This window comes from Macrotis lagotis, chromosome 1 (genome assembly GCF_037893015.1).
Source record: "Macrotis lagotis isolate mMagLag1 chromosome 1, bilby.v1.9.chrom.fasta, whole genome shotgun sequence".
In the NCBI taxonomy this organism is placed as follows: domain Eukaryota; kingdom Metazoa; phylum Chordata; class Mammalia; order Peramelemorphia; family Peramelidae; genus Macrotis; species Macrotis lagotis.
In genome coordinates, this window is record NC_133658.1 from 17,065,268 (window position 1) to 17,089,646 (window position 24,379).

General features: G+C 40.9%; 1 protein-coding gene across 3 annotated transcripts in view; it reads right to left on the bottom strand.

Annotated features, from left to right (window-relative positions):
• The window catches only part of PPP2R2A (protein phosphatase 2 regulatory subunit Balpha), an 89,980-nt gene that overhangs the window by 24,721 nt on the left and 40,880 nt on the right, over positions 1-24,379 (bottom strand). For all 3 annotated transcript variants that reach the window (XM_074195231.1, XM_074195235.1, XM_074195238.1), the window contains one exon: positions 1,555-1,652. In XM_074195231.1, coding sequence (XP_074051332.1) covers positions 1,555-1,652 — 98 coding nt within the window. The remainder of the gene's footprint in view (positions 1-1,554; positions 1,653-24,379) is intronic.

Sequence of the window (24,379 nt, forward strand, 5' to 3'; positions counted from 1 at the left end):
CTCCAACATAAGAGTTGGACAGAAGGTAGAGAACGCCAAGGAACTTGGGGCTGAGCCTAAGGACTTAACAGTGGCCAGACATTTATCCTGGTCTGCAAAGGGGAAAACAAGAAGGCAAGTTCAACTAAGAATACCGTATTTCCCCATGTCTAAGACACACCTTTTTGGGAAAAATTTAGGGTCTAAAAACTGGGAGTGCCTTATACAGTGGTTGTAGATTTTTTGACTTCCATTTCCTGCTTTTTTGAGCTCATTGTTTTGCATTTGTTACCAGTATATTAGGTGACTTTTGCCATGTTCTTCTCAGAAATGGCTCAGAAAAGATTTTCATCCACTGCTGAATTCAAGGTCCAATTTGATCCAATTTGCAAAAGTGAATGGAAATCGGGTGCTGCTGAACATCAGTGTGGTACTCCTCCAACTGAGAAAACAATCTGAGCCTGGCTCTGGGAAGAAGAACCCCTCCCAACAGAAGAAGGCCAAGAAGAGGTCAAGGAAGCCAACCGGCCTGATATAGAAAGGGAATTGAAGAGAGGGATGGAAGAGCAAAGGGCCATTGGAATTTCTGTGTCCACAAAGATAGTTCAGCAGGAGGCCAGAAGAATGGCTGATGAAAAAGGACTGATTTCAAAGGAGACAACCTCATGAAACAGAATGGACTAAGCATGCGTCTACGCACCAGACTTGCCCAAAAGATGCCTGAAAGCATAAGATCCTTGAATTTCATGATGAAAAAAACTGGAGTTCAATAACTTTATGTAATACATTATTTTTTTCAAATTCTGAGCCCCAAAATTAAGGTGCATCTTTTACATGGAGAAATACTTTATATATTTAATATGTTTTGAAGGTCAATTGCTTCTATAAAACCAAGACAGTATAATAGCAAGCTTCACTCTGAGAAAACTACTACTGCATTTGGCAAAATGGTTTGAGTGATACCTGGATTAGGAATTGAATATTTAATTTAATCCAATTTAAATGCTTCGTTTTTTCAAGTACAAATACCAAGAGGCAGGCACTTAAAAACGATTTGACAGGACTAAATGGGCAGCTTCTTTAAAGCAGTGCTCAGCCTTCTATGTGTATGTGTGTGTGTGGGTGTTGTGTGTGTAAGATTAGGGAAAACTTATGAAACTCAAATAAATAAAATCATTAATAAAAGCAGAGCCCAGAAGAGACTGGTCCATATCTGCTCTGCAGAGCTGGAAGAAAAAAAGGGACAACTTCAATGAACGAAGGTTTGGAGGATGGGGGTTCAAAGAATAGTTCTGTTAGTCAATTTTCTTTTAAAAAACAAATTAAAAAGTAACTGTGGAGAAAAATGCTAAATCATCTGCTGGAGCAGTTTTGTTTTGTCAATGCCATTTGGATCAAAGGATTTCAATCTATGCAAAGGGCTCTAAAAATCTGAATGTTCCCAGTGTCGTGGTTATTATTTGTTCTTTCAAACAAATGATGAGGCAGTCAATCTAAACTTCCCATGAGATCTAAGTGGGATCTTCTGGTAACATCTCTAACCCAGGAATTCAAGATCAATCTTGAAGGACTCACCTCCTGCTCCTGTTGGAAGATGACGACTCTACCTCCTTTATCTCCTGTTGCTAGCAATTCTCCAGAATGGTTAAATTCTACTGTAGAAATTATATCTGCTGTATAATCAAAAAGAAAATAAGAAGTCAGTGTTTCTTTCCTCAATCAATATCCCACATCTCTCAGTCATAGAAAGTCATTTTAAAAAGGAAACAATACAATACAGTACAAATGACAAAAAGCAATTATAAACAGATTCTTATTCTCTAAGTTGAAGTAAAAACTGTCAACTCCAACCATCAAAAACATTCTCCAAGAGATTTAATTATGTGTGACTATTTCTAACTGAGGCCAAGAGTTAGTAATCAGCTTGCCCAGGGTCACAAAATTGTTGTCTGAGATCAAATTTGAACTCAGATCTTCCTGACTTCAGATCTTGTTGCTTATCCACTGTGCCACCTCTCTACCTTACTACATTTTCCTATATTTACATGAATTTAAAAACCTTTTGTAAGGAAAACCCATGGAGACTGTCTAGGAAGTTAGCGAAAAGGTTAATAATATAGGAACATTCAAACTAAATCTATGGAAATTGTACTAAAGAGCCTGTTATAAATTCCTAATTTATTGGTTCAATCAAAAAATCAGAAAAGGTCTGAATTCAAGGCAAACAATCCTTTGGGTGGGGTTCCTTCTATTTCTCAAATGCACAAATGCAGGGGCTGATGGAAGGTAGTCAAGTTAAACCCCCAAACCAAAGTCAACTTCAGAGCTAAGTTCAAATAAGCTAATTGGTTTCTTCTTCCCCCAAATAGATAGAATATTTTTTCATCATAAAATGACTGCTCTAAGGCAAAGAACCAAGTATTACAATGATGAGATTACGTTGAAGACTAGGTATACTTATTCACTAGATGTTATTTTAAACAAATTCTCTAGAATAAAGCATTCATAGAAAAAAGAAATGTACTCTTGAGTCCTATAAAAATATGAACATTGTTTTCTCTATGACAACAGGAGCTCATCCGAGCAATTATAATACATTTTTGTCATATATGTTTAGTGAAATGGTGAGAGTTGTGACTTTTCCTACATGCCAGGGAATGAATCATTTTCATTTTAGAATGCCTAATTAAATATAATTCTAATCTGACACCATCATACAAAACTCTGGGTTGAAGCAGTATTTTCTATAGAACAGCAGCTTGGAAAAGTGTAGGGACCAACCACTTCCTATTCTGCATCAAGCAGTGTGCTAACCGTTGGGGATCCAGGGAAGATGGATTAAGTTCTTGCTCCCAAATATGAGATGGATAACAACATGCAAACAGCTACAAACAAACCACTTAACGCCTCCACTGGAAGGAATCTGAGAGGGAAGCCCCCAAGGATGAAGCAGTAGAGAGAAAAAGTCTTATTAAAAGAACAGTTATGAGGCAGGGGGCTGGGGGGGGGTATTTAAGGCTTAAGGAAAACTGGAAAGGTAGGGAAGGAAGCTGATTAAAGGGCTTTGAACAGATTGTTTTCTATTTGATCCTGAGGTAGCAGGGAGTCACCTGAGTTGAAGAGAGATGGTATGGTCAGTCTGGTGCTTAAGGAAAATCATTGACAGCTCAGTATAGGATGGATTGTAGTGGAAAGAGACTTAAGGCAGGGAAATAGCAAACTATTCTCTACAGTAATATGAAAATTTGGAAAAGGGGAGAAGGGAATAAAACTGATTTGGGATATACTGAATTTAAGCTATTGATAGGAAATAAAGATGGATATTCCACTAGATAGTTAGAAATATGAGTGTGGAGGTGAACTGGGAAGTTAGGGCTGGATAAATAAAACTGAGAATTATCTGCAAACAGACAATAATTGAATCTATGAGAGCTGATGAAATCATCAAGTGAAGTAGAATAAAGGAAAGAGAGAAGAGGATCTGGGAGGGAGCCTAGGGAACACCAATAGTTAAGGGGCATATTCTGGATGAAGATCCATTAAAGGAGACCGAGAAGCAGTCAGATAGGAGAATCAGGAAATAATGGTGTCAAGAAACCCTTGCAAAAAAAAAAAAAAAGAGTATTAAGAGAGACTGATGAGAGTTAAAGGCTACAAATTGAGAAAAGGTCATTAGATCTGGCATTATAAGATAAATGACATCACTATGTGGACAAAAGGTAGCGGGGAATGAATGTATTAATCAAGAATGACTTTTGGGGGCAGCTAGGTGGTGTAGTGGATAAAGCACTGGCCTTGGAGTCAAGAGTACCTGGGTTCAAATCTGGTCTCAGACACTTAATAACAGTAACAGTTGTTGCCACTTTTATAAAGCTTCATTTATCTGGCATCTTTGGGTAGGTGGTGCACTGGATAGAGCACTGACCTTGGACCTTGGATTCAGGAGGACTTGAGCTCAGATCTGACCTCAGACACTTGCTACTATGGGTATGGGTGAAGGAGGAAACCAAGTTGGAAGACACCTGAACGATGAGAACAAAGCCAAGTTCTTTCTTTCTCCCCTACTTGCATCCCTAGGACTCAAACCTATGAGTGACACAGGAGCTCCAGTAAATGCTGACAAGCAGAGGATGTAATGGCTTCTCTGTGATGCTTTATGGTTTGCAAAGGACAAATATGTCATTTCCTCCTGCAATAACCTGGTTTGGTTATCCTTCTCTTTAGGTAAGAAAACTGAGGCAAACACAGGTGAGATGACAACACCTTCTGGATTTATCCTCTAGCTGTCTCTTCCATTATGACAAAGCCCCTTCAATTCCACTCCTCCATGTCCTAGCTCTCCTCTCTTCCACTCTTGATTGAAAAATATCTCCAGATAGAGTCGTGGGGGGGGGCAGAGCCAAGAATGGCGACAAGAGTGGAGGGTGTCCTAGGTGCTCTCTCATACATCTTTGAAACTAAGGACTTTAACTAAATTTTCAAGAGACAGAACCCACAGAGGGACCCAATGAGGCAGTGCTCCTACTCAAGGTAACCTGGAAAAGAGCAAAAGGCTCTGCTCCCCGGCGTCTGCCAGAGGGGTGGCCCACCAGAGCCAAAGAACTTCAGCCTCCCAGAGGCAGCCCCAGGGCGCTGGGAGCACGGGGCATACAGTGGGGGACCAGCGGGAGACCTCTGCCAGAGCGTGCACATGGAGCCCAGCCCTCAGGGCACACAGCAAGCTGCCTGGCTACTGCATTGCAGATCCAGAAAACAGAATCAGGCGGAGCCGGTAAGCAGGAGTCCCCAGAGCATGAGCCCATTGAGCTGAGGGAGGGGAGTGAAGAGAGACTGCAGAGCTCTGTCCTCTGCCCCTGGAACAGGACTCTGGGGCTCTGACCACATTCAGATCCTGATCGCAGTCTAGGCCCCCCTGGAAGAACAGCAGAGCCCCCCCACCTCAGCCCTGTGGCAGAGGGGTCGCTTATGGTCATTCACAGACCAGGAGGGAGGACATAGCCTCACACACTGAGACCCTTGTGGGAGTGTCCCAAAAGCTCAGGAAGCACCCCCAAAACAGGCACAGGCTGGGAAAAATGAGCAAGCAGAGAAAAAAGAAGAACACAATTGAGAAATATTTTGCAAATGAGCCCAAGAAGGATCAAAATACTCAGTCTGAAGATGAGGAAGCACAAGCTCCTGCATCTAAAGACTCCAAGAAAAACAGAAATTGGGCTCAGGCTATGACAGAGATTAAAAAAGACTTTGAAAATCAAATGAGGGAGTTAGAAGAAAAACTGAGAAAAGAAATGAGAGAGATGCAGGAAAAACATGAAAATGAAGTCAGCAGCCTAGTCAAGGAAATCCAAAAAAATGCTGAAAAAAATAGCATGCTAAAAACCAGCTTAGGTCAAATGGATAAAACAGTTCAAAAAGTTATGGAGGAGAAGAATGCTTTAAAAATCAGAATGGGCCAGATGGAAAAAGAGATAAGAAAACTCTCTGAGGAGAACAAATCCTTCAGACAAAGAATAGAATTCAGGGAGATTGATGAATTTGCCAGAAATCAGGAACCAATACTTCAAAACCAAAAAAATGAAAAAATAGAAGAAAATGTGAAATATCTCATTGATGTAGAAAACAGACTTAGGAAAGATAATTTAAAAATTATTGGAATACCTGAAAGTCATGATCAGGAAAAGAACCTTGACATTTTCAAAGAATTACTACAGGAAAATTGCCCTGATATCCTAGAAGCAGAGGGCAAAATAGAAATGGAGAGAATCCACCGATTCCCCCGAGAAAGAGATCCCCCAAAACCAACCCCTAGGAATATCATAGCCAAGTTCCAGAACTCCCAAGTCAAAGAGAAAATATTACAAGCAGCCAGAAAGACACAGTTCAAATATCGTGGAGCTGCAGTCAGGATCACACAGGACTTAGCAGCAACTACAATGGAAGCTCGTAGGGCTTGGAAGACAATATACCGGAAGGCAAAAGAGCTTAGTATGCAACTGAGAATCAACTACCCAACAAGGCTGAATGTCCTCTTCCAGGGAAAAAGATGGACTTTCAATGAACCAGGGGAATTTCAACTGTTCCTGTTGGAATGACCAGAGCTGAACAGAAGGTTTGATCTTCAGATACAGGACTAGGGTGAAGCAAAGAGATTGGAGGAGAGGGGGGAAATATGAGGGACTTAATGATGATGAACTGCATGTATTCCTGTATAGAAAAGTGACACTAATAATACTCATAGGAACCTTCTCAGTTAATAGACCAGGTAGAGGGAGCTTTTATAGTTGAAGCACAGGAGAAAGCTGAATTCGAAGATAAAATATGGTGTAAAAATGGAGTCAATAGAAAAAAAGGGAAATGTAATGGGAGAAAGAAAAAGGAGAGGGGGAATAGGCCAAGATATTTCATATAAGATTTTTCTTTATTATAATGAGCTATTGCAATGATATGGAAGGGGGGAAGGCAAGGGGGAACAAGGGAATCTTCAACCTCATCAGAGGTGGCTAGGAGAGGAAACAGCATATATACTCAATGGGGTATAGGCATTTGGAGTAAGAAGGAGGGGGGGGGGGGACAGGGGAAGGGGGGGATGTGAGTGATGGAGAAGAGGATGGACCATGGGGGGAGAGTGGCCAGATATAACACATTTTCTTTTTTACTTCTTGCAAGGGGCTGGGATTGGATGGCCTGTCCAGGACCACAGGACCAGGTAGATTCTGGGCCTAAGGGGTGGTAGGGGGACTCGGGGCCTCTTGGCCCCAGGGCCAGGGATCTGTCTGCTGCACCACTCAGCTACCCTACAGCAGAGTCAGAGTGAAAGGAGAGAGAAAATATAGTACATGGTAATGGAGAAATAAGAAAGGAGGGAATTGCGATCAGCAATGGCAACACTGGAAAATTATGGAAGTAACTTTTGTGATGGATTTATCATAAAGAATGTGATCCACCCACAATAGAGTTGTTGGTGTTGGAACAAAGACTCAAGCACATCTTTTATTACTACTATTATTTTTTTTGGGGGGGGGGGCAGGGCAAATGGGGCTGGGTGGCCTGCCTGGGGCCACATAGCAGGGTGATCCTTGGGTGTCTGTGGTCGGATTTGGCCCCAGGTGCCCCTGGCTCAAGGGCCAATGCTCTGTCCACCACCCAGCCACCCCTACTATTATTACTATTTTATTTTATTTTGGGTCTTTTTTTTTTTCTTTTCTTTTTGGTTTTTGCAGGGCAGTGGGGTTTGGGTGGCTTGCATATCACACGGCTGGGTGATTGTTGGGTGTACGGGGCCAGATGTGGGCTCGGGTGCTTGTGGCTCCAGGGCTGGTGCTCCGTCCATTGTTCCACCTGGCCATACCTACAATTATTACTATTATTTTTTTTAATTTTAATTTTTTTCTCTCCCCTTTACTTTGTTGCTGAAGCAAGTCTATATTTATGGGGGGAGGGGTATCTAGTTCACTCTTAAACAAGAATATTTTACTAATGTAAAAATAACATTAAATTGTACAAAATGAGAATAAATATTAAATTTACAAAAAAGGAAAAGAAAAATATCTCCAGCAAAAGCTTGAGTTTCATTTGTCAGGAGAGAGGCAGAGAGGCAGCCAAGTGGCCAAAGTGCTGGCATAGAGTCAGGAAGCCTAGTTCAAACTGGTCACCAGATGGTTCCATCTGTGTGACCCTGAGGAAGTCAAGTCCTCTTTGCCCAATTTCTTCATCTATAAAATGAAGATAAGAGCAATACCCACCTCCAAGGGTGATTGTGAGGACTAACAAGAGATAGGAAGGAAACCAAGAAGGAGAGCATATGGGGGGGGGGGGGGCACACACACAGGGGAAGAGAAGGGGAAAAGGCAAGAGGATGTGGGGGGAGGGAGTTTTAGAAATGTAAAAACCACTGAAAGGTACAGATAAATATTTTTTTTTTAAGTCAGAGGCAAACCAAGGGGTAAGGCAGAAATTTAAAAGGCTGTAGCATTTTACTCCCAGACCATCTTCCCCAATCATGCCCCCTAGTCTAAACTAAGGCCTCAGAGATAGCGATGGGCTAGCTGTGGAGGGCTGCCCTGTGGAAATGGGTGAGATTGTCACCTGGCCTGACCTGAGGTCTGGATAGCCTCAGACCAGGGCTCCCCATCAGCCAAAACCCTATTGTTGCAAGCTGTCCCTTCTGGCCTCTACCCGGTACCACACTGCCCAGGCTCCACTTATGATCCTGATAACCTTCCACAAAAACACTCCTTTCTCTGGCCACCAAGTGCCTGTGGCTGTGGTGTCCCCCCACTACAGGGCTTCCTGACCTGGTGTCTAAGAAGTGTTTTGTTTTTTATTATTCTAACAACCCAACTTCAATGTAATTGCTTTCCTTTGTGATCCCACATTTTATTCTATAAAAACACTGTCCTGAGATATGATCCACAGATTTCATCAGACTGCTCAAGGGTCCCAAGACCATGAAAGTTCTTCATTTCTACCCTGTATAGACAGAAGCTCCTCGAGGGCAAAGCTGCCTCCATATTGTGCCAATGTGCTTGACACTGTCTCTGAAACAAAGTCCCTGCTGGACAGATGCTTTTCTTGTCAACTGATTCCTATAAAAGATGACTGTATAACAAGTGGTAGAAAAGACATCATCCAGAACAAGGAGATAAGTCAATCTCAATAAAACAAGGAAAAATAGCCAGAGTCTAAGAGGTTGCACTGACATGATGCACAGTACCCAATCTCAGAAGAGTGGCAGAGATCTTCTCCAGAGAATTCAAGGAAGGAGGATGAGCACAGTGGATTTTGATCAGAAGCTACCAGGATGGATAAGGGTGGAAGAAAGAAGACAAGAAGTAAAGCATGTTTCCATTAATAAAATTAACAAGCATTTATTTAAAAAAAAAACCTACCCATGCCTGGCACTGTTCTAGCTTTGGCAATGAAAAGATAAAATGAAAATAGACCTTGACCTCTGGGAGCTTCCATTCCTTCCTGGGAAGGAGTTCAATATGTGTCATAATAGTACTTATGCTAAAAAAGGCAACAGGAAGAAGACAGAAGATACACAGGTATGTCCTTCTCTTATTATAAGATGACCTAGGAGTTTTAATAGAATAGGTTCAATTTGAGTCAGAAATGTGACAAGGCATCCAAAATTACTGATACCACATTAGAGTAGTGATCCAGTGTGTGAAAGATGGATTGCACTGGAGAGAAAATACAAGGGCATCAGTAAATGCTGTGGTGGATTACTAGGAGGGAGTGAAGAACAGAAGTGAAAGAGGGCCTCAAGACTGTTAAAGGAGGTGACTGGAAGGACAAGTGGGACTCTCAAAGTCTGGCAGATGAAAGGGTTGAGAGTGAAAAAAGAATCTTGTTTTAGACATGTTGCTTTTGAGATGTGTAGAGGAATCCAAACAGGTGGATGAAGGATGCCGGGGGGGAATAAACTAGGATTGATTAGAGGACATGGGAGTCCTCACAAGTAAGTAAATAAATAGTAGTTGAGGTCACCAAGAAAATGTAAAGAGTCACAGTATCCCAAGATCTAAGTTTTGAGTTGAAAAGGACCTTAGAGATTGAGTTAAGTTCTCTTATTAGATGGAAGTCTCAATATGAAGCCCCAGTTTAGTTGCGATCAGAGTTGAAATTTCAAATGAGGTCTTCCTGAGTGAAGTTCAGAGTTCTATTCACTTTACCACATTACAATTAGGAAGTGAGATATGTTTTTCCAAGTACAGTGGATGAGTCAAGCAAAGCAAAAAAAGAGATATAGAAACCAAGGGGATGCAAAGTAAACAAAAAAAAAAAAAAGATGAGTATTCCCTTAATTTCAAATACAAAGAAAAGGTCAAGAACGGCGAGTCTTAAAAAAAGACTCTTGGATTTGAACATAAAGATATCATGATAACTTTTGAAAGAGAGTAGTTTTGTTTTGAGTGGTAATGTGGAAAGTCACACTGCAAAGGGTTGAAGAAAGAAATAGAAGTATAGAACCAGTATAGGAAGTTTTCTTTAAGAGTCTGATTAAGAAACAATTTTTACAACTAGTATTTCTGACAAAGGACTCATTTCTAAAATATATAGAACTGAGTAAAATTTTCAACAACAACAACAAAAAAGCCATTCCCCAATTGACAAATGGTTAAAGGATATGCAAAGGCAATTTACAGATGGGGAAATCAAAACAATCTAGTCATATGAAAAATTGCTCTAAATCATTGCATATTAGAAAAATACAAATTAAAGCATCTCTGAGATACCACCCTATACCTCTCAGACTGACCAATATGACCAAAAAGGACGATGATCGATGTTGGAAGGGATGTCAGAAATCTGGGACACTAATACTTTGTTGTTGGTAGAGTGGTGAACTCATCCGACCTTTCTGTGGAGCAATCTGGAATTACACCCAAAGGGCAACAAAAATGTGCATACCCTTTGATCCAGCAATACTACTACTGGATCTATACCCTGAAGAGATTATGAAAAAGGGTAAAAACATCACTTGTAAAAAAATAATCATAGCTGCCTTGAAGTGATCCCCCCCAAAAGAAAGATGATTGTAGAAACATTTTGCTAAAGGAGAAAGGGAAAAGATCTTAGTGAAAAAGTAATGATCCACTATCTTAGACAGTAATAAATAAGGAGGATGAAGAATGATAACAAGGGTAGAAAGAGGTAGAAATGGATGAATCTAGCAGCCCTGTTTGTGGTGGCAGAGAATTGGAAAATAAATAAATGTCATTCAATTGGGGAATGGCTTAGCAAACTGTGGTATATATCTGTGATGGAACACTATTGCTCTATTAGAAACCAAGAGGGATGGGAATTCAGGGAAGCCTGGAGGGATTTGCATAAATTGATGCTGAATGAGATGAGCATAACCAGAAGAACACTGTCCACCCTAACAGCAACATGGGAGTGATGACCAACCTTGATGGACTTACTCATTCCATCAGTCCAACAGTCAGGGACAATGGGGCTCTCTGCAATGGAGAATACCATCTGTATCCAGAGAGGGAGTTGTGGAGTTTGAACAAAGACCAAAGACTATTACCTTTAATTTAGGGGGGAAAAAATCTATTATCTTATTATGTAATTTTGCTATCTCTTAAACTTTATGTTTCTTCCTTAAGGATGTGATTTCTCTCTCATCATACTTAATTTGGATCAATGTATACCATGGAAACAATGTAAAAAGACTTTGGGGGGGGAAGGAAGTAAGATCGGGGGGAAAATAGTAAAACTCAAAATAAATAAGATCTTAAAAAAAAGAAAAAGATGAATCATGTGAATAGCCTCTAATAAAAATATTTTAATGTAGCATTTGATGATATTCGTGCTACAATAACATTAACAATCCAAAAGTCAATCTTCATTTTACAAAACTTATACTTGCCCAGAATGCAGCTAAGAAAATAGGAAATAGAAATCCCCAGTGCTCTATATAATATAGAGTAGCTAGGTGGAATAGTGGATAGTGCTGTTGATTCTAGTCAGAAAGAGTTCAAATCCCACCTTAGACACTTATATTACCTGTAAATCTAGGCTAGTCACTGAATCTCAGCTTCCTGAACTGAAATAAAAGTACCTCTCCTAGCAAGTAACAAACAGGTGCTAGAGAAATGCTGTTGGTTGTTATTATTAATATCCATAATACATTTATAGAAAAGAACATTTGGCCTGAAGATAAGAAAATAAGCCTATAGAGGAGAAGTCATGGCAGCTGTCCAAGTGTCTGAGGGGCTGTTAGTGGATGAGGAGAGGTGGACAGACTACTCTCCTCCCCATAGGGTGTCCTCTCCCCTGGCTACCTTCGCCTTGTGTGGTCCATGCCATCAAAGGGCTTCTTGTGCAAGCAAAAACTAGAGACCACCAAGGTCCCTTCCTAGTCTGAGACACATAAGAGAGGATCTAAACATTTTACCAGTCAGCCTGTCTATTCTCTATAAGACATTTCCAGGAAAACGAGAGAATCAGCAGCCCTCTGAATACTGGATAGTGGGGATAGAGTATTTTGTATTTATACAGTGTCCACCCTCTTCTGAAAATGAGAAATAACAAGCCAGTCCAAAAGCAAATCAAGAGCCTTATGTGTTCACTTCTATGTGCAAGGTGTGGAACTAAGTGGGGGTGCAAATAAGCTGCCCCCCACAGTGGCCACCCTGGGGAAGTTCACCTGATACAAGGACACCACCCATAAGGGGTCCTCATCAGGTTCAAAGGAGGAGGAAAGAATTCTGATCACCTGAGGGGAAAAGTTGGTCTTCAGGAAGAGGACAGCCTCAGCTTGGCTTTAGCCTTGCTCCAGGTCTGAACCAGAGGGTGTGCGCACAAAACAGACTGGGGTATGGGGGCACCAAGGGGCCTCTAAGGATGCAAGGGGGGCCGGCCCAAGAAGTTAGACAAGAAAAGTAATTAGAGGATTCGGCCCGATCTACTCATAAAACACCAAAGTGACAGAGTAGGGGGAGCTGCATCCCCCTCTCCCTAGAGTTTTCTTTGCTGCAGAGCATCCTAGCTGAAATGTTCTCAAAGTAAGGGAACCCCAAGTGGACCAGTTTCGGTTTCTCTTCAGGTGATCTGAATTTGTCTTCTTCTGGATCCAACTCATCTATCCGGGCACCTCCATGGGGGAGTCTTAGGACCTAATCCACCTCAGTCCAGGCCTTGATGGCCCATCTCATTTTAACACCAGGCTATTACCCCAGGCCTCAACAACAGGAACATGGGTCCTGGCTCCAGGTTCCAGTGTGTCTGGGCAGCTGCCTCTACCCCAGGGCTACAAAAACACTCCTAGGCCCCAGTTGGAGAAAATTCTCAGACATGTGAACACAAATATTCTTTGAGCTAATACAAAATACAAATTAATGACTAAAACATGGAAGATGAACAGATACTTGCACAGAAATATGAGGCCTTTTCAGTTATTGAGGAGTCTGACAGGAACCTCCAAATCCCTAGAAAGTTCAGTGCCTTCTCCACCTCAATTCCCTACTACTTTGACATCTGACCTTCCCATGTGGAAAGGTAAGGCCCTTGAGGGGAGGGCCTGTTTTGATGATTTGTTTTTGTATCCTGGAGGTTACTGCTAGGTGAGCTCAGCTAGGATTTATACAAAACTTCCAAGTATCCAAAGAACTTCAAAAATTTTAATCATATCTTCTGCTGTGATTATGCCTATTTTCTCAATTTTTAAGGAGTCACTAATCAGGATATTTCCAGGCACTGTGGGGGACAAAGCATAATAGTGGCTTCAAGAAGCCAATTATGAGAAAAGATCATAAAATCAGATTTCAGGAGATAAAAGTCTTAATATTCATTAAGGACAACCCCTTTATTTTACAAATGAAGAAAATCAAGCACAGAGATGATTTTACCAAAGTGTCAGCCTAGTGACAAATGCTACCTTTAGGTTTTCTGATTCTTAGCTCCTTTTTTAGGGATATGGGGAAAATGAAAGACTAAAATATAGGAACCAATGAAAAGCAGTCACAGAGAAATTTCCAATAGTTACTGATATTAAATAATTTCTTCCTTTAAAAAAGCATGATGGTGGGGCGGCTAAGTGGCACAGTGGATAAAGCACCGGCCCTAGAGTCAGAAGTACCTGGGTTTAAATCCCGTCTCAGACACTTAATAATTACCTAGCTGTGTGGCCTTGGGCAAACCACCATTGCCTTGCAAAAAAAAAAAAAAATCTATGAAAAAGAAAAATATTTCAAAAAAAAAGCATGATGGGTAAAAGGAAGGTGATAAAAGCAGCTAATGATAGGTAAAAACAAAGATATGGGTGATTTTAACTATAATTCAAGCAAAAAAGCTATTCCTAAAGATTTCTTCTAAAATGCAGAATCCAAGATCTGGTTTGGAGGAACAAAACCCAATTTAGTTGTCATTCTATCTCAATTGGGGGGGGGGGCTTATCTGAAACTTAAGGTCAAGCAACAAAAGGGGTGATTGAAAGACAGTCAAGTAAAACTGGCACTATCATTTGTGGTCATTCCTACAGCAATACACACTTCAGGAGGCACAAGAGTTCCTAGCTACCAATAGGGAGACTGCAGACTAGGGTGTGGTTAGGTGAGGGCAGTTACAATAGCAGTGGTCAGTAAGAGACTCAATCTGCATGTCAAATCAATGTTTACAACAACAGCACCCTTTGCCAATATGTAATTTGTGATTCCAACTAACTATCCTTCAGAGTTCTCCATAAAATCCATTTTCTCCAGTAACACTCAAAGACATCGTAAGCAGCCCCTGGGATTTATAGGTTTCTAACACTGCCAACTGATAGTCTTGACAGAGTGAGGCATACGCAGGCAGGAGAATCCGCTCCTTGCCCTTCCCCAACACATGGCAAAAGACTTGCCATCAGCATTGTTCATGAAGAGAAAGAACAATAAAATAGGCAGGAGTCAAAAAAGCTAGTTTGTTGCCTACACATACACACACACACACACACACATGTGTTCTTGATAAATCTCTGTTTTCTATCCAATAACCTGAATTCCCCCTACATTTGTTCAACACTTCCCTAACCTTAGGACCAGTGGGAGAGTATAACACATCCACAACATGACAAGCAAATATGAAGCACAAAAAAAAGTTATGAATTGGGGGGGGGGGGGGCAGCGAAGAAGCCTTCACTGAAATAGTGTCTGATTTTGGTGTTAAAGAATGCCTAAGATCAGGAGAGGAGGTAGAGTACTTCCACAAAGGAAGAATCTGTTATATCATGGGACATAAATGGGCAGTTCAGATGGGGAACAGAGAGTGGGGCAGAAATTGAGGGGGGGGGCGCTCATCAAATAATACAATTTTAAAGGAATCTGGGAATAACTAAGAGGAAGAAGCATGGCAAATGGGGGCAAAATCATGCCAAACTAGTAAAATTAAAGAAAGTCTGGAAGCAAGGCAACTAGTTGTACTCAAAAAAAACCTGGTTTGATCAATGTGAGATTTAAACTGTAGATAGGTGTATCTATTGACCTTTGATTCCTTTCCGGGAATGACAATTCTACTTTCTTTTCTAATTTCTATCAGTTTATCTTCCAAGAGAGAGAAAAGTTCAGGTCATAGTTGGAAGAATTATGTTCCCAGGCAGGGAGAAGAAGAATTTAACTGCCTTCCTCCTTTTCATCTGTTAAGAAAAATAAAAGCTGGAAAGAAGCAATTCTCTACAAACATATCCAGGATGACTTTAAATTTCTGAAATTTAAAAAGACAAAAGGGAAAGTAGAAAACAGATCATCATTAGACATGGAAACCAAAAGGACTGGAACCCAATTCGGGTTCCTAAAGATGTCTGATCAAAGTCCAAGCCTTTAGGCAGAAGAGAATCCCAGCTGATTCCTTAAGCTTTCCATTGGCCACATTACCTGCCAGACAAAACTGGGCAAGTCCAAAGTTTTAAAGAGTGAGTATGTGACATGGTACAACCCATAATGCTATGGGGGGTGGGGGTGGGGCATATTTCTCACAACAGTGTTCCTGCTTTAATATGTGTGATACCTTTACATGATGGAATCATGTATCAAGCAATACAAAAACATCTTGGGAGAGAAAAACTAAGGCAAAGTTTATAGGTTTAATGTAGCCTTTCAAGTTTCTAGTTCCTGGGGCAGCTAGGTGGATAGAGCACCAGCCCTGGAGTCAGGAGGACCTGAGTTCAAATCTGACCTCAGACACATAATAATTACCTAGCTGTATGACCTTGGGCAAGTCACTTAACCCTGTTGCCTAGGAAAAAAAACAAAAAAAGTCTCTAGTTCCTTCCTAAATATTAAAACAATAATACATACAAGGAAAGCCTTACAAATATGAAGATAAATCAATAAAAAAAAAGATCCTCTGCTGCTGACTACAAAATAGAAATTCTTTTGCCATCTCCTTTGCCCCAAAGGAGCGGGATGGTAGTGAACACTTTGCACACCTGCTTATGTTGCGGGAATCCAAGATGAGATTCAGAGGGATGCCTCTGGCCCAAAGGCCTTCCCACTAAATCCTGTGACATTCATTTCTCGTGCTGCACTGCAGGGGAGCGTGTGGGGGCCCAAGCTCCTGTTAGGAGTTGTCGCAATTTTTAGCCTTTTTATAACATCTTCTACATGAATGAATTACTGGTAAGCCCTCCAGCAAACATCTCCATAGCCCTCGAAGGAATAAACAATCCCCCACCCCCAAAACTGTATCTTCAAACTAAAAATACACAACTACAATTTTCTTTCTCATAAATATATATGTATGTGGTAGAAATATACAAAAACATACATATATAAATATATATAAAATCATACCAATTAATTTCATAGCTACAAAAAAACCAAACATGTCAATGAGCTAGAAATCAAAGCATTCTGGAATAAAACTGGCAGCTAGACATCTTTTAGTTTGTATCATCTCAAATAACCAATTCCAATCTTTCTGAGGTCATAATCCAAGTGAATTCATTTTATTAGCTCAGAAATCAAAGAGATTCTCCAACATTTGTTGGCAGAACTGTGTGCTCTGGAAAGGACCCCGAGCAGCTGACCAGAAGCAGAACTCACCGGCAAGAACCCTCTTCTTCCCGTACCTTGGTCAAAGAAACAAGCAGACATCAAAGCCCTGCTGGTGGACTGGGCAGATTTAACATTATGTGACAACTGACAGGGGAAGCATTTCATCTTCTGGGAACACTGATTCACTTGGGGATTTTCATCTGTGTTAACACTCCAGTTGCCAAACAAAAGGAATGCTGGTCTTTTCTTTGTATTTGTAAATAGATTCCCAATCTAATTACAGGCAGGGTTCTGCGGCAGGCAGAGCTTTGGCTGCTGCCAGTCGATTCTCCTCCTCTTCTCCCCCCCCCCCCCCCCCCCCCCGCTTCAGCGCAGGCTATTTTTGCTAGTCTCTAGGTGGTGAACTTGCAAACAGAGAAGATGACACTGGCTGCTCAGAAGTCTGCAAATGCTCCCGAGCTAGACACTGAAGGCTGAGGGCTTGGGAAAAGATCACACTATAATCTAAAAATGAACCATCTCTGAATGCTCTCAAAATAGAAAAAAAGGGGGAAATATTTTAACTGTACAGAGTATTCAAGTGTTTTTCTCTCCTCACTGTCATATTAGATAAAGATAAACATCATTCTGCAGACATAAAATTTAATTTTATAATTTTATGCAAGAAGACAAGGGGAACCCTTTACTGGGGGCTGGGCTGCTCATCCACCTCTGGTGACCACCTGGTTCACTGGCCTCTCTCCTATATTCCAAGAAGCATGCTCAGTAGGCTAACCAAGCAGATGAGCTCAGGCATTTCCTCATAGAAGAAGTGAATGGAACCAAGTTGTTCCAGGAAGGTGGCAAAAGCAGGTACTGGGGAGCATCGGTCAGCATCAAAGATGCCAAGGTCATTCATTCACTTCATCTCCAGTCATCACCAGTCAACTTGACTTTTGCCTTGCCACTGGATTTTAATGACTCAAAAGAATGAGGCTGACGACTTTGTGCAACTCAGCCTCACTTAAATTCAAAACATCAGGACATCATGCCATAATGTCATTAGTCCTCTTTGAAAACAAAAAATAAACAATATTAATATAATGAGAGATAGCCAGTCACTTTGTTGAGGTATTTTGTTGCTGAAGACAGGGAAACTGAAATGGAACTACCATTCTATAGTTCATTAATTTTTAAGAAGTCTCTCCCATCTCTGTATCTAGAATTCTAAGATCTTATGAATAACAGTGGCATGGAAAATCAAGAGATGACTTAGTATCTTTGGCTTAGGGTTAGAAGGAATGGATCCTCTAACTCATTTGACAAACAAGAAAGCTTGAGTTTCTGAGAAAGAAAATAAGGTACTAAGTCGCAGAGTTGCCTGGTTATTCTTTACTTCCACTTATCTTGGTCCAATTTAACAATTCAATTTGACAATCATTATTAAACACCTGTGTTCTAAATATCTGTAGATATAAAGATGAAAACAACAGTCCCTGACCTCCAGAAGGTCACACTGACACAGGAGAAGACATGACATGCCTCAGGCTGCAAGAACACTGGGGAAGCAGGCAATGGAGCTGAACTTCAAAGAAAGGCAATCTTACAAAGCTGATACATATCCTTGTCCTTTTATAATCTGCTTTAGATATTTATACAGTGAAAAGAGAGCCTTCAGAGACCCCAGCTAATTGTTTTAATCCAAATGTCCAAAGCTGTCTTGAGGAAGGCCAAGACTTAACTGTCCCTGAACCTCTAGTTCCTCAACTAGAAAATGAGCTGGACTAGATTGTCTGAGGCCACTTTCAGCTCACAATCTATGCAGCTGCTGAATAATTCCTTTACTTTAAAATAGGTTTGAAAACACCTCCCCGCCCCAAGTCGTCATATTAAAGCAAGTGATTCTGTCATTTATTTTAATTGACCTTTTGTTTTAACATTACCCATTTCTGAATGTCCTTCTCTACTCCCCTCCCCAGTGAAAGATCTTAAAAAGGGAATTGAAGCAGTTCATAAAACCAACACATCAACTGTATCTAAGAGTATAGCACGTATTTTAGACTTAGAGTAATCTACTTCTACACAAAAGCCAGACAAGTGTATTTTCTCAGCTCTTCTTCAGTGACAAATTTGGGCATTCATTATGACTTCATAACAGTTTTAATGTGTTCATCTCCCCCATTACATTATAATAGGGCATATTGTTTTCCTGATCCTGCTTGTTTTATCTTGTATTGTCATTAACCTCCCCATGCTTTCAAGCATTCTTTTTTTAAAAAAAAATTATTTATTTTGAATTTTAAAAATTTCCCCCTAATCTCACCCTCCCAGAAGGCAGTCAGTTAGTCTTTACATTGTTTCCATGGTATACATTGTTGATCATACATTTCTTTTTTTGTTTGTTTGTTTGGGGTTTTTTTTAGGTTTTTGCAAGGCAGATGGGGTTAAGTGGCTTGCCCAAGGCCACACAGCTAGGTAATTATTAAGTGTCTGAGGCTGGATTTGAACCCAGGTACTCCTGACTCAAGGCCAGTGCTTTATCCACTACGCCACCTAGCCACCCCGATCATTTCAACATAAACATGGTAACTCCACATATTTTTATGCAACTGAAAATATTATGGGAAGACTGGACTCTAGGCTAGAGAGCGGTGTTAAACTCAGAGCCTGAAGGAAAATGTTTAACAAAATAAATATACAGAAAAATATAGATGTGGTTCACAGGAATCTCTTTCTACTGTTTGATAACAGTATCCATATATTATAAATGGTTATTTTTCAAAGATAAATAGGGACTGTGATTAACAAAATACAAATTTAATCAACATAATTACAACATTGTAGTTTTTTTCTTACTTAAGTAATCAACTAATTCTATTAACAGAATAATTTAATATATTGGGGGGAAATAATTTAATTTATTGGACTTGGAAAAGTCATATAAGCTTAAACTGGTAATCAAGGATGTGAAGGCTTGAATGAAAGAACCTTCACATTTGGGGCGGGCTCAATTTTCTCTTTGGTAATATGTAGCCCTGACTGGAATTAGAAGCCTCTGTCACTCACTTCCTGAATAATATCGACACATTATTTGTGGGTCTGTCACTCTTCATGGGCTCTAAGAGTTATCCTACATGGGTCTCCTAAAGCTGATGCCAGCTCAAAAGTTAAAAAAAAAAGAGTTCCTACTTAAAGTTATTGTGTTGGCTATCTGAAATCCCAAGCTTGTTATTATTATGTAAGTCTTGAGCCAGTACACCATAAATATGGTGACTATGGGATGAAAGAGTTTCAAGGGAGATTTCTGTAATATTTATAATTAAGGATTTCTATGTGTGTCAAAATACCTATTATTGTGTTTTTATTCAAATTGAAACAGATTTTTAGCATCATTCAAATTTAACATTTCGGGAGATGGAGGGGTGGGTGCTAAAAGGAAATAGGGAAGCAAAGATGGGAAACAAAGAGTTTTCATAGAATCTCATTTAATATATCCTTTTGTTTTGCTCTTCTTTACAAAATCCACCATTAGCTATTGATCTGGTTTGTTTCTACTTGTCCAGTAATGGAGAACCCCCAGTGAATATAAGGCAGGGCACTCAGTATTACTTCATATTCCATGTTGAAGGGAGAGGTAGTTATGGAAGGACTGCAGAGCTATGGAAACACAAGTCCTTTGATTTGAATTCTATCTTTTCTCCTTGTTACCTGGGTCATTGCAGGTTAAGTAACATCTTTTGGGGCCTGAGTTATTACATTTATCAATTGAGGAGGTTGACTAGATGGCCTCTGAAGTCCCTTCCAGCTTTAAGTATATAATTCTCTGACAGTGGAGGAGCTAAGCCTTACTGGTACAAAATCATCAATCCCTCCTCCCCGCTGCTTTCCCTACACCCCAACCAAGAAGCATTGAATCCGAGTTTCCAGGGCTGACCACCAGATGGTGCTGTCAGTCCAAGACAACCTGGCCACAGTCTTAGGCACAGATCCTTGGAATCAAGGTCTCACCATCATTCACAGACACAAACATTCTTTCCTCAGGAATCACAACTCAATTTCTCTGCCCACAACCTAGTCTTCCTTCAGGGGTTCCAACTTGCCAACCCCAGGTCCCATTTGAGAATCCATAGGACTCCAGTCCCACCTGCTCCAAAAAGCCTTCCTTCTGCTTCAATCACCACAGCCCTTACCCCTTACTTAAGGTTCCCTCCTCCACTGGAGTCTCTAGGCCAGCATAAAGGGCTCCAACTGCCAGGAATATCAGACTCTGAGCAGGATGAAAGTGGGGCCCAGGCTCCTCTTTAACCCCATGTCTGCCAAGCTGAAGTACATTCATTTCTTTTCCTTTCTTTTGCCAACCTAGCACTATCCTTTGGGTTCCACGGGTATTCTAGAAATGTTTGCTCAACTGAATCCATTTTGTCAAGTCACAAGGATAATTATTACTGAGAAACAGACCAAACATTTAAAAACCTTTTTTGTTACCTTCCTATTGACCCCAAATGAGAAGCTGAGAAAACATATCATTTCAGCTCTGGCTGCCTCCTCAGTTCCTCATTTGTAAGATGAGAACAGCACCCTACTCCCAGTGTTACTGTGAGAATCAAAGGAGACATAAGTGTAAAGCACTTTGTAAATCTTAAAATATGACATAAATATTTGCTTTTATTATTAGGAAATCACTGTGGATCAAAATCTTAAAACCACCAAGTTCATACCCTGTCAAGGAAGATGACATGGAACAATATGGTCTATAAACTAGATTTCTATACAGGTTTCAAAATGCTACTTAATTACTTCATCTTATCTTTGTAAAGCAATCCTTGTGGAAGGGAGCAGTGGTCCCACTTGTACTTTAACAGGATTCCTGACAGCTGAATGGAGGCTGGCATAGGATGGAGACAGACTCTGGAGGGCAGGAAACAACCAATCAAAAGGCTACTGAGACAGTTCAGGTGTGATATGAAAGGAAGGAGAAGTGGAGGTGAGGAGAAAAAGGAAGGGTTTATTAAGAGTCTTATTGGGGCGGCTAGGTGGCGTAGTGGATAGAGCACTGGCCCTGGAGTCAGGAGTACCTGGGTTCAAATCCGGTCTCAGACACTTAATAATGACCTAGCTGTGTGGCCTTGGGCAAGCCACTTAACCCCGTTTGCCTTGCAAAAACCTTAAAAAAAAAAAGTCTTATTACAGAGGCAGCTAGATGTTAAGTGGATAGATCATTGGCCCTGGAGTCAGGAGGACCTGAGTTCAAATTCGACCTCAGACACTTAATAATTACTTATCTGTGTAGCCTTTGGCAAGTCACTTAACTCCATTGCCTTGAAAAACAAACAAAACAAAAACAAGAACTAGAGTCTTATTACTAATCAAAGAGCTAGAGGCTGTACTGATGATGGTAATGATGATGATGTTTGTCCTTCATTCTCAAAGAAGTTATCAGGGAGGTGATGCCATGACAGGCACATGAAATGGATTTGAGGGAGAGGGGATGGGTTAAGTTACTAGTCTCACTGTCTCCTCCAGAGCCATCTGAGTCCAGTGGCCAGAGATGAAATCAGGACGACTGGAGATGGCCCTGGTTTCGGGAAAATCAGGGTAAAGTCACTTGCCCACAGTCACATAGCTAGAAAGAGTCAAGTGTCTGAGGTTGGATTCAAACTCCCTTCCTCCTGATTCCAGGCCAGAGCCCCATCCACTGTGCTACCTAGTCGTCCTAGACAATTATCTTTCCTGGTAACTGGCAGGTAAGTATTACTACTACTACTACTACTACTACTACTACTACTACTACTACTACTACTCCCATTTTGCAACTGAAGAAATTGGGACAGATGGAAGTTAAGTGACTTGGCCCAAGCTTAGTCCCAGAGCTAGCAAGCAGCTGAGTTTGGATTTACCCTAAAGTCATACTGACGCCAAACCAATATTCAATATATTGTATCATCTAGCTGCATAAAAGGGACATACACAAGAGATGGAAGGAGGATCAAAGAGGAGAGAATGAAGCAAGAATGACATCGTGATTACCAGCCTGGGGGACTAAGGAGGAACCTTTGACAGGAATAAGAGGCAGAATGAAAGAGAGGAGGGTCACCCATGCTGAATCCAGATGCTTACAAGAAATTCCAATGGAGACGTGCAGTTTAAGCAGGTTGGGACTCTGGAGGGAAGCAGAGACAGTTGGGGCTGGACAACCAAAACCTAAGAATCCTCTGCAGAAAGATCAGTGAATCCAGGAAAGCTAATGAAACAAACCAGAGGAAAGAGGATACAGACTGGGAAACACCAATAGGTAAGGGGTACAATCAGAATGAAGTTCCACCAGAGGAGATGGAGAAACAGCCAGATAAGTAGGAGAACCAGGAAATAATGGTGTCAAGAAACCTCAGGAGTGTGGAGAAGAGAGTGATTGTCAGTGTTAAAGGCGCCAGAGAATTCAGAAAGGCTGAGGGTTGAGAAAAGGCGATTAAATTTGGAGAGACAGGAGCCATCTGTAGATGGGCTTCTCAAGGACTTTAGTAACAAAAGGGAAGAGAGAGAAGATCACAGTTAATGGGGAATGAATGGGAATTTCTGATGAGAGAAGAGACATCAGTATGTTTGTCAGCAGCAGGGAAGTAGAAAGTAGTCAGGGAGAGATTAGTGGGAAAGCAAGTATGGTAGAAGAGGCAAAACAACGTGTTGAAGAGGATAGGGTGGCACCAGAAGAATTTCCTTTAGCAAGGCAAACATCCATCTCTTCATATGAGATGTGGGTGAAAGGAAATAACAATATTTATCAAGTACCTATCATATGTGCTTTTTACTTTATCCTATTTGATCTTCAAAACAACCTATGAGATAAGTGCTATTATGATCCTTATTTTACAGATGAGAAAACTGAGGCAAGGTGAGGGTAAATGAAGCTGAGGTTGCATCTGAATTCAGGTCTTCCTCACTCTGGATCCTTGGCTCTGTCTATCATGGCACCACTTAGTAGTCAAAGTGGTGAGTGGAAGACAAGATAAAAAGATAGCACCTCAATGTTTTAGTGAAATATAGACAAAATTCTCAGCTGGAAGTGGAGAGGAAGGGAACATCAAGAGCCTTGAGATTGAAAAGGGTATGGAAACCTTTTGCTGTGGTGATAGAGAGAAGTTGCTCAAAATGGCTTCAAAAGATTGCCTTATCCCATTGAAGGTCTTTTTGCCATTTCCTTCTCATTTTATAGATGAGGGAACTGAGGCAATCAGGATTAAATCAGAGTCACACAGCTATTAAGTATCAGAGGCCTGATCTGAATTCAGGAAGAGTTTTGCTGACCCCACCCCCCCATGCCCAGTTCACCTTATGAACTCGTAGTGTACCAGTAAACATGATTTCAGGATTTTGTTCAACCTCATTCAGCAAGAGATACTGGGAATAATCCAGTTGAAGCTACTAGGGATAAGCTAAGAGGGTCATGGAGTTGAGAGCAGAGAATAATATAGAGATGTAGAGACCCCCTCAAGTGAAAGTCCTGGGAGTGACAGTGAGGACAAAGAACAGGACTAAGGGGTGGAAGGGAAAGTATCCTAGACATGCTCAGCAAACCCAGCATGCCCCTCCACAATGAGGAAGAAGGCTAATGAGACAAAGAGAGACCTGGATCTAGGTTTTTCCCAAATATTTTCTCAAATATTTAATCAAAGCAAATCAGGAAAAGTGTTGGTCTCCTGGATGTCTGGCAGATTCACATGAACATTTTGGGCAAGTTGGTTACTTAAAAGAGCTCACTTTATGTGGTCGTTTCAAAACACATCCAGAAATTGAGAAACATAAAAACAAGAAAACACATAAAAAGGCAAGAGAGGCATTATCAAGTCCATGCAGAAAAAAAAAAGTTCCCCCCAACTTTGAATCAAAGGAGATTCCCTTCAGAGTCTTGCAATGAGTTTTACACAGTTATTTGGTCTTAA